The 10,274-nt window shown below is 44.9% G+C and overlaps 1 protein-coding gene across 8 annotated transcripts in view; it reads right to left on the bottom strand.

Annotated features, from left to right (window-relative positions):
* Window positions 1-2,632: 2,632 nt before the first annotated feature.
* ZNF827 (zinc finger protein 827) overlaps window positions 2,633-10,274 on the bottom strand; it is a 175,568-nt gene continuing 167,926 nt past the window's right edge. For 2 of the 8 annotated variants that reach the window (XM_023227148.1, XM_023227155.1), the window contains 2 exons: window positions 10,008-10,185; window positions 2,633-6,608 (listed from right to left, as the gene is read on the bottom strand). In XM_023227148.1, coding sequence (XP_023082916.1) covers window positions 5,789-6,608; window positions 10,008-10,185 — 998 coding nt within the window. In that variant the 3' untranslated portion in view covers window positions 2,633-5,788. Of the gene's footprint in view, window positions 6,609-8,092; window positions 8,126-8,404; window positions 8,472-8,851; window positions 9,828-9,994; window positions 10,186-10,274 lie in introns of those variants that run through there. The other 6 variants (XM_023227174.2, XM_023227168.1, XM_023227182.1 and 3 more) reach the window with 6 other exon arrangements.

The following is a 10,274-nucleotide window of genomic DNA, read 5'->3' as shown; positions in this document are numbered from 1 at the left end:
AGAAAAATATTTTTAGTCATTTTTTTCCCTTCACTGAGCCTGTTGTGGCTTGAAAATGTTGAGGTGCCATTTTTGCTGTAACTGCCTTACAAGGATTCTGCCTTGCAACCGTCTCTCTTTCAAAAGGCTGACTTTTTCTTGTTTACAGCAAGTTGTAGAATCGTAGTTGATTATATGTTATATTAGAGTGGGAAGGGGCCTTAGAGATCATTCAGTTCAGCGGTTCTTTTCAGAAGATGCTTAATGGTATGTCATAATCACACCCCTAGCTTGTGTCTGAGCCAGGTTTGTAACTCAGGTAGTCTGACTCCAAGTAGTCCAAATTTTCTCACTATACAGGGTAAAAAACCACCTGTAGGGAATTGTGTAAGGGGAAATGATTTTGAAGTGTGAATTGAAGTAGATTCCCTGCTCCAGGTTTAGAATTCTACTGAAAACCAAGAGCTAATGAACTAATACTTAGCTGTGCGAGAAAGGAATTCCAGGGGGATACAGCAATTGGTTTTGCTTTTCCCTTTTGCACCTCCTATTAATGTGAGCAGGATCTGCATTTTCCTGTTTTACAGATTCAACTACAAAGAAAGAATTATGAACAGAAGCTCTACTACTTCATAAAGAAGAAGAGCCCTTGATTAATAAATAACCTGACACCCTTCAGATGTTGCACAGGGAAAAACGGAGTGCCCCAATTTCTTGGAGTCACTGTACTTCACTTACCCTGGGGCCTGTTTTACAGGCATTTGCCTGCTTAGTTAATTGTAGTTATTCCCAAAATAAACCCCATTTTGTGTGGGACTCTTCTATTCTGAGGGAATGATGTAAGCAAGAATATTGGCTGGAGTATCTTGAATATCTGTGATGGATGGCTCCTTAGAATGAATCCTAAATCTCCAAGGGACCCCTTATAGCTTGTGATTTTGCTCACAGGTTCTAAGCTGCTGCTGGGAAGGGTTCCAGTTCTATATTCTCTGTCTTCTGGAAGCACCGATGAAATCACTCAGCTGCTATCCGCTTCCATCTCTCACTAAGCACCTCTTGGCTCTCCTTCGTCCCCACAGACTGAAAGCATGGAGGTGACTAATGAGATGTGTCTTCCCCTTCAAATTGTTCACAAGTCCCACATGACCTTTGGCAGGCAGGGGTTCTACCGTGGTGCTTCTGACTGTGGATAAGGGGAAATACGTGCTCACCATGGCTTGCTATTTCTCCTTGCTCCCGTGACCAGTGCGGCAGCTCTGTTAAATGATCAGGCACAGTTTGTTGGTGGCTCCCAAACAATCAATCAGCAGTGGACACATTATAGAAAACATGGCTTTGTGTCTTAGCTTAAACTATATTTATGTAGCATGACAGTAGGAGAAATATCTAATTGTGCTTGGATTACAATTTAAACAAAGGCCTCATGACTGGCTTGCAGATGCCGGGGTCCACACACCGTTTTCCAGAGAAGTCAAGATGGGAGAGGGTGTGATCTGTTCTGTCACGAACAGTTCTGTTTCCAGACCATTTCTCAAAGTCACTGAAGGCCCATTTCTGGGGAAATGATTACTAAACTGATGATTATTTTCTTTGTATTGCTGGCTATTCTCAACTTCAGGGAAAATGTAAGGTAGCTGTGGAGTTTAAGGGAAAAAAAAGTGTACACAAAATGAGAAGCCACATCTGCCTGTAGCACTAGCAAAAATCAAAGAAGTCTGGCTTATTTCAACACCGGCCACCTCAAAACAAAATTAGTATTCGAATCAAATTAACGTATTTGACTCAATCACCTAAAAAATAGCTGTTGGATGAAAAAATAAAAGAGAAAATAGTGTCTAATTAGTGACTGGCCATTTTCAAAGTGGCTTCTCCTACATTATCTCATTTTTTAAAAAGTAAATTTGATCTTTTTAAATGTTAGAGTGAAGTGGTTCACAATTGCTTGAAATAAGCAAAGGACATTATATTTATAAGCATGCAAATTACAAACCAGGCAAAACAGTCTCTTCTGCTGCTTTATATATTTTTGTCAACCATCATAGATTCATGGAAAGGTCTCAAATAGATAGAACAAAATGGATTTTAAAAAATTGTTTGAACTTAGCATGTTTTTCATTTCTTTCTCTCTCTGTCTTTGGTCTCAGTTTCTTTCTCTGGTACCTTCTCTTGAATGGTGAACTATTATTACTTGCATTTGGATAGATTATTATTTAGTTTGCAAAACATACAATTTTTCCACTCATTAAAATCTCATAGTTGCCCAACTTCATTAAGATAAATGGAATTATTCATCTGTTTTCCCCCCTTTGGCTATGGGGTCAATGAAATGATGTTAAGCAGGAGAGGATAGGGTTGGCAAACACTTTCAAATGTCACTAAGTAATTTCAGGAAGGAGCTGGCCTGCCACTGTCCTGAATGATGGATATGCTCTCAACCTTAATGGCCATTAAAGATGTACATAATAACAGTTTGCATTATAACCATCACTGTTCAACACTTGAATTTTGTGACAGTTAAAACCAGGAGTGGACACTTCTGAAATCTGATTAAAATACACTGAGAAGTAAAAAACGGAACAAAGCAAGACAAACAAAACCCTGAGACTAACAAGCAGTCAAGGATGGCAAACCAAAAAAGAAAAAGAAACAAGAGTATAGCCAACTTTTTTTTTTTTAATTAGAGTATATTATACTTTCAAACTGGATACACTAGAAATTGGCAATGCAACATAAGATGCAAAGGAATATACCAGTTACTGTCAAAATGACCCTGTACAGCCTTGTAATGCAAAAAGCTTTATACAATACAAATTTTCAGTAATGTACACAAACCTTGACAGTATGATCATCTGAACATAATATGAAGAGTTAAAAAAAGGATAGAAGAAAGAAAGTGCTGAGAACCCTAACTGCATTACTATATGGAAAAATAAGCTAGTTTTCATTGAAGAATGCATAGTGACAACAACTGAAGTTAGTTGGTAGGTGAATTTCTCAAAGATGTTAGTGTTTTACACGGAAAGGATATCTATGGAATACATCCTTCCCTGAGTATCAAACTGCAAACCAAATTCAGGGGTACATATTTTCTAGGGTGGAGTCTGAAAAATGCTGTAGTTTTTTTTCTTTATTAATAACAATAATAATATAAAAAGTCAAACAAACTCCAAACACACCTTTTCTCACTCAGAAAACTTTTATAATTTACCAGAAAGATTGATGACTCTTTCCAAAGTGCTAAAAAAGTTGCCCAATTATATTAAGCATGACTAAGTCATTCAAATACAAGTTCAGTGGCAAGCAGTGAAATGCATGGCATTTGAGCAGTAAACATCTCCTTCTTTCACCCCCTCTTGTTCTTGAAAGTTTCAATCCTAAGACCTCCTATTGCACAAGTGGCATGCTGTAAAACCTATAGTCCGAATTGTCAGGGCCACCCTTTCAGGTTTTTAACCCGCTGGTGCTTGAGTGTGATTCACCTTTTCTACCAGCCTCTGTGGGATCACTTTAGCCCTCTTTCCTGTCATCACTGAACTTGTAATTTTGAAAACACATTATTAGCCAAGTGGCACATTCTCCATTATATGGGGATAAAGACATGACTTGAAAACAAAACAACCCAACCCACCCATAAGCCCAGTATTCTTGGAGTGTATTGTCCATAACTATCTATAGTGTCTTTTATTGAGACATTGACGTGGCGAGGTTGAACATCGTTTCAAACCCGGCCAAGAGCAAAGGTCTCTGCCGGAGAATGACTGAGGGTTTGGGAGCTTCCCGCTCTAGCTGGTTTGGCCTCCCTGTCCCTGTGGGCATCTCCTTAGTGTAAACAGATTTGCCAGGGCACCAAGCAGACTCCCCATCCATGGCGGGATGACTGGCAAAGGGAGGTGTAGCATGCCTGCTGGGTGTGGGGAGGAGGGGCTGGCATGGAGGGGACTGAGGAGACCATGGTGTGGACAGACAGTACAGTCTTCTGGCTTCCTGTAGAACTGTACTAATTTCCAGGGAGCTTTCAGCAGAGCAAACTGACTAGAGGAAGAACATTAGGGATGCTTTTATTTTCCCCTGGTGAAACAGATTTTTAAAAACCCCAACTCTTAGGATAACACATGATGGAAAACAGCAACACAGTAAGAAAGTGTTCCTCCTGTACACCAGTTCTCCAATAGATAAATTAAATATATAAACTTTCATATTCCAAACTTCCCATTATTATACAAAGAACATTTCTTCCTGCTCTTTCAGCCTGTTTCATACTGGAAATTCTGTTGTTTTAAAAATACAAGCAATGAACATATTCAGCCAAAGATTTTTTCCTTTTTTCTTTTTAAATCACCCATTACTTTTTAAGATTAGCAAAGGGCTTTACAACCAACCGACACCTGCTTCCTGCTGCAATAAAGTGCTGCACATAAATTGCCATTTTAATGACCACAAAATAAGAGCTTTTAAATAAGTATAAAGTTAGCCTCCTAGCAGGTTACATCTACCAGGCGTTAACAAAATGGAATACAGAATTACTAATAACATGGAGGATACCGCGATATAGCCAGAAGACCGGCAAAACGCAATGGAAAATTGTCAGGGGCATAAACTGAACCATAGGACTAAACAGCACCTTTTTGTTGCGTCATTATATGTCAAAGAGGTTGTGGCTAAATCTTCAAACATACAGTCTACTCATTCCATAAAAAAGGTACATTTTCTTCCTTTTATTTTACTTTTTTCAGATGAGAAACAAAAACTAGTGCAAGACCACAGCACTGTGCAAAACTGCCGTTTCTTTTTTTTAGTCTGAGCATTTATACCCAGAATTTATCCAAACCCCTTTTAATCTCCTTGGCTGGATTTATCAACCATAAATTTTTTTCACTCATACATTTCTTTTTCCTGCAAACAAATGGTAACCACTGAATTAATACATCATATATATATATATATAATCTGCCCTTAAAAAATGATGCACTATGTGTGTGCACCGTACACATTTGTCTATGTGTGGGCACACACACAAAACACACTTAAGTTCTGTGATGTTCGCTGCAGTGCTGCGAGATATTTCTTCCAGATCAGTCACTTGATTCCTCGCCTCTTCGTCACCAGAGAAGATCTGAGTACAAGGTCTCCAGCGCTCTGGTGGAAATCTCCAGCAGCACTGTAGATGTCTACCATTCCTTCATCGACTAAGCACCAGGCCCTACCACTCTGTAGCCGTCAAAGAGAGAGGGAAAGGTGATGAAGGAGCACAGGGAGAGACTGTCGTGGATGAACAACCCAGGAGGGAAAAGAACGTTCATCGCTGTTAAAGAAGCCAGTACAAAGAATGTGCAATAGAAATGTCATGGCACACGACACACGGCTTTCTCTTTCAGAATCCACAAACGCCCACACACCGCATTCACCCAACAGAAAACCAAATGCACCAGTATATAAGCTTACAAGTGCTGATTGCTATTAAGGACACTCTCTTTAGGGTTTAACAAGACAAGATTCCTTTCAGAGAAAAGTACGGAGAAGGGCTGAGAGTGGGAGTGGGTGGCTGGGGAGGCATGCCTCTGAAGGTAGAAGTATGCAGTAGGTCACCTCTCTGAAGATTGGATAAAGCAGCTTTCAGGTCAATGCAATAGGTATACACACAGAGCCAATTCTCTATTCCTTACTAAAGATATACAGTACACATGTTTCAGACCCATGGGGGTCTGTAGATTTTGCAGCAACATACACCTGCTGGGGTTGTGTTTAAGTTTTGTGGGTTTTTTTTTTTTGTCTTTTGTCTCTTTGTTTTTGGTACAGAACATGGCTGCCCTCAGACAGTCTCTGCTCTTTCTCTCAGTCCGAGATAGGCGAGGAAGGAGTGTTTGGGTGAGGGGATGCTGGGAGGCGCAGTCTGAGGTCGGGGAGGGTGGAATGTGAGATCCAAGTGGTTCTTGGGGTATAACATTGTCAAGGGAATGAGATGGGCAAAATCTGAGTTCCGGTACTTGTCAAAGCGCAAAGGGGAGCCGTTGAAGGCCAAAGCCTTGAGTGCCAGGTTGGGCTCTGAGCTGCTGCCCTGGGCTGCTGACAGGGCCACGGTCTGCAGAGCCTGGGAAGCGGACATAACCGACAGGGGAGACAGGAGATTCCGGGAGCTCCCGACCACCAGGAGCGGGGCCCCCGGGCCGGCCTGTTCCTTGGGGGCTGGACACAGGCCCTTCTTGTCCTCCTCGGGGCAGTCCCCACTCTGGTGCTTCTTGACATGGCGGCTGAAGACAAAAGGGTGTGTGGTCTTGAACAGGCACTCTTCGCAGCTGAAGGTCTGGCGTGGGGCGTGCTTCAGCTTCTTGTGCAGGTTGAGATTGTCCTTGCGCTTGCAGCTGTAGCTGCACTGGTCACAGTGGAAGGGCCGCTCCCCGGTGTGGACGCGCACGTGCTCGATGAGCTTGTTGGCGGTCTTGGACAGGTAGCCGCACTGGTCGCACTTGTAGTGGTTGCCCAGGCGGTGCTCCCGGGTGTGCGTCTCCAGCTCCAGCTGGTTGGCCTTCACCGTCTGGCAGATCCGGCACTTGTACTCCATCTTGTAGTGGGTCTTGAGGTGGCACTCCATGGCAGCGGGGCGGTTGGTGGAATAAATGCAGAATGGGCACCTGCCGGGGGAAGCAACGTAAGGCAGGTTCAGCCGGGGAGGTTCGGAGGCAGCCGCACTTCTCCCCGCCTCACCAGCCTTCCCTCACACCACCCCACAGTGTCTGAGGCCTGACCTGCCCAGCCCAGCCCAGCCCTTGCCGCCTCTCAGGGGTGGAACGGCCCTTTTTGGCTCTCCCTACTGACAGAGCAGTCCCCGCTGGCAAGCAGCTCTGGCGAGGTCCGCTCAGCCTATTCTGGGTCTCCCGGCCGATACAGGCAAGGCCAGCCCTCACCAAGGGGAGCAGATAAAGTGCCAGGAATCAATTTGCTGGTGCTCCCCTCCAGCCCCCGCCCGGCCCCTCGGAGCCCTCCCCACTCCCGACCAGACAGCGCAGAGGTCTAAACCTCCTGACCTCCCCTCTAGATGGGAGCAACACAAAGAATCGACTTTTCATGCACCACACCAAGCACACGCAGAAAGGCTAAGAGGTTTTAAAGAACAGCTTATAGGGGGAGTGCTACCTCCAGCAAACAGAAAGTCACAGGGGTCAGAATCGTGCTTATTAAGGGGTTGTTAGGATGAGAAGGCCTGTGTGTGTATCTCTGTGTGAGTGTGTGCATATCTATGTACTCGTAAAACATATCTCCCTGCAGGACTGGCTCTTTGTCGGGAAAGGAAGCTGAGGACTATGGCAGGGGCATGGGAGGAGAAGGAAGCCCACCCAACGGCCCATCTGCTAATGAGGAAGGGAGGAGGGAGGGAGACAACTGTTATCTGGAGCTCAAAGACATTATTAATACATGATTATGCTGGAGACAGGATAATAATCCAACTGGATTGGAAATTCTCAGAGGGCAGGACCGTATCTTACATTTCCTCTGCATTCTCTGCAGTGCTCGGTAGAGTAGTCAGCACATGGTAAGCACTCAGGACATACTGGTTCATTATTTGAGTGGTCTCCACAGGCAATTTAGGTAGATTCTGGAAGGGTGGATGCTGGTCCCAGCTCCATCACCTTGTCAGGCTGGAGCTGGATACCCTAGCCTGGGCCTCTCTGTGGCTCAGTTTCTCCATCCTTTGCAGTGAGGCTATGCTACCACTAACCCTCCTGGCTGTCCAGAGGGGCCACGAGGAGTGGTGAGGCCATGTTAACAAACTCTGCTGAGCTTCTCTTTTAGAAGCTGCCAGGCTGGAGTCAGTGGCTTATATGAGAACTGTAGCGTGTTTGCTCTCTTTCCACAAAGAATGCAAATGCAAAAGTGGCTGCCTCAGCTCTTGCTTGGCTCCTGCAGGGCAGGGCCCAGGAGTGGACTGTCCTCGGAGGGTTTGGAGAGGCGTTCAGCAGAGCCCAACACAACCAAGTGCACCGTGCACGGCCTCCTCAGCGCCAAGCTCGCCGTTAGCCTTTGAACCTCAGCTCACAGAAGAGTGCACACGAGAGAAATATAAAGCCCATTCCCAGGTCAGGTGCACACACAACCCCTACGCCAAGCTGGGCCTTACCTAGAGGAGTCTGAAACTCACCACTGTCCTGAGCTACGGCAAAAGAAAAATAATAGTATAATCTTATTTGATCTGCATTATGAACAGGATATAGAGTACAAGCAGTTCCATCACAGAAAAGCAATTTAGACATCAGCAGTCTGTTTCATTTTAAGGACATTTCTGTGACCCACAGCTCAATCTTTCTTTCACTGCTCAGGCAAAGTGCTAAGGGTTTTCCGTGCTCCCGTTATTTTCTTAAAGACACTCTCTCAGGCAAATTAATTCTCTGATATGGCAAAGGAAACAAAACAAAACAAAACAAAGACTCACTGTATAGCCAGAAGGCATTATCAATTTTTTCAAAGTATTCTTCTACTTGGTCATCCTAGAACATAAACTATTACACAGGGGACGGTTAGCACCGCACGGGAAGTGTCTGTACCAGCAAAAGCATCAGAGTTCACTGTGCATTCTCCCCAATGGCTTCAGAGGCTTGGGACTTTGGAGGTCCCTGAGGAAAGGCGAACTGGCAAAGCCACAACTGGCAGGGGCTGCAACGTTCATGGGTGTGATTGGGCTACTGGGAAGGGCAGTGAGCACTGGTCCAACCATAGAAAAACATGGTTTTGGTGTTTCTTTTTAAAATGAGAGCACACAAATATTTATAAAGGGACAGTGGGAACGAACCAAATCAAATCCCCAAATAAGCTCTCGCTAGGCATTTCCCATCTACTGGTTTCCTTGAATTATAATCACCCCCTCCCCAATCCCTTCTGCCCTCCCCTCCCCCTCCCTTCGAAGCACCCCCACGAGTGAAACAAAATGGAGTTCAATGGTAGGTCCTGTTGTTCCCTGATTCTCCTGTGTGGGGGGAGTTTTTGAGGAGGCAGGGGCCTGGGGGGACCCAGCCCGCACTGCCCCCAACACTCCACTCCCAGGGTCCTTTCCATCTCTCCCTTCCTCAGCCGTCTGGGGGAGTCATGCCACCTCTCTGGCAGGCTGCGAGTTTCAATGATGAACATGTTTTAAAACAAAAGGTTTTTATCCCCCTCGTGTTAAGTAAATGTAATTTTTCATTCAACATGATCGTTTAGCTGAGAATTAGTAATTATGCCCTGAAAACTGTGTCTTTCTGTGTCCTCCTACCTGTGCTGCTTTCTCTTTACCAGACCCTAAGTGCCTTGTGAACAGGGACTCTGATTTCACTGTGCAGATTAGGTAGTACTAGGACATACATTTCTTGAGGGTGGAAATGGTGTTTTATTCCTGTGTGCCCGTTAGCACCTATTATCAAGCCAGACACACAGTGTGTTTGATATTAATTGATTGGTTTCACTTGAGACCAAAGAGCCTCTTGAAAATACTGGTTAAAGATGATGCTCGTTGTCTAGATCTTGGGAAGAAGACATCAGTATGTTTGCAGGAGGACCATGAAGCACATGATCTTTGCATGAAAAATGTTGCCTCCTGCCTGTTCAAACTGTCCAATTTTGGAGGATGGGGTGGTTGTAATGCTTACTAAAGGATATGTAGCAAGCCACTGGAGAAACAGAGATGGTGAGTCTTGGTGACAGTATGATTTATGCTTGGGGACACTAAGCCCTGAGTCCATCAAAATTAAGTCTGAACAAAACTCAGGCAGTGTAGGAGGAGTCTATTCTTGCATGCTGGGTTGTTCCAACGTGTCTTTTTTCTTGCTCTGAATCCCGGGATATTTGCAAAATGGATTCTTCTACTGACATCTGTTGACACCCTAGGGGGACAGGGCTAATTCAATCCAGCTAAAGGCAGCAGGGGTTCCTGACTAACTCCCCTCATACCAAGCTTCCCTTCTCCATGACTCCCAAAACCTTTACGGGAAGGGACAGGGTAGGGAAGGGGAAAGGGTATTGAATAACAACGCAGTAAAAGGTTCTGTACTTGCTTTCCTTACTTGAGCCCACCGGTGGGGACAGTGTGGCATTTCTTATGCTCCAGCAGCTGTTCGGGGGTCTTCATGAACTTATGGCACACATCACACTCAAACATCCGGGTGATGAGGTGTATCTGCAGATGACGCTCAAACATGTTCTTCGTCTTGCAGACAAAGTTGCAAAAAACGCATTCGAACCCTGCAAGGACCGAAGCTGGGTATAGAGGTGCCCAGGGCAGCGGGGAGAGGAGGGCAGGAGTGGAGTCAAGCTCCGCCTTCCTCCCACCT

Source organism: Piliocolobus tephrosceles, chromosome 3, assembly GCF_002776525.5.
Source record: "Piliocolobus tephrosceles isolate RC106 chromosome 3, ASM277652v3, whole genome shotgun sequence".
NCBI classification, from domain to species: domain Eukaryota; kingdom Metazoa; phylum Chordata; class Mammalia; order Primates; family Cercopithecidae; genus Piliocolobus; species Piliocolobus tephrosceles.
Note: the sequence above shows the minus strand (reverse complement) of the source record. Positions and strands in the feature narration are given on the sequence as shown.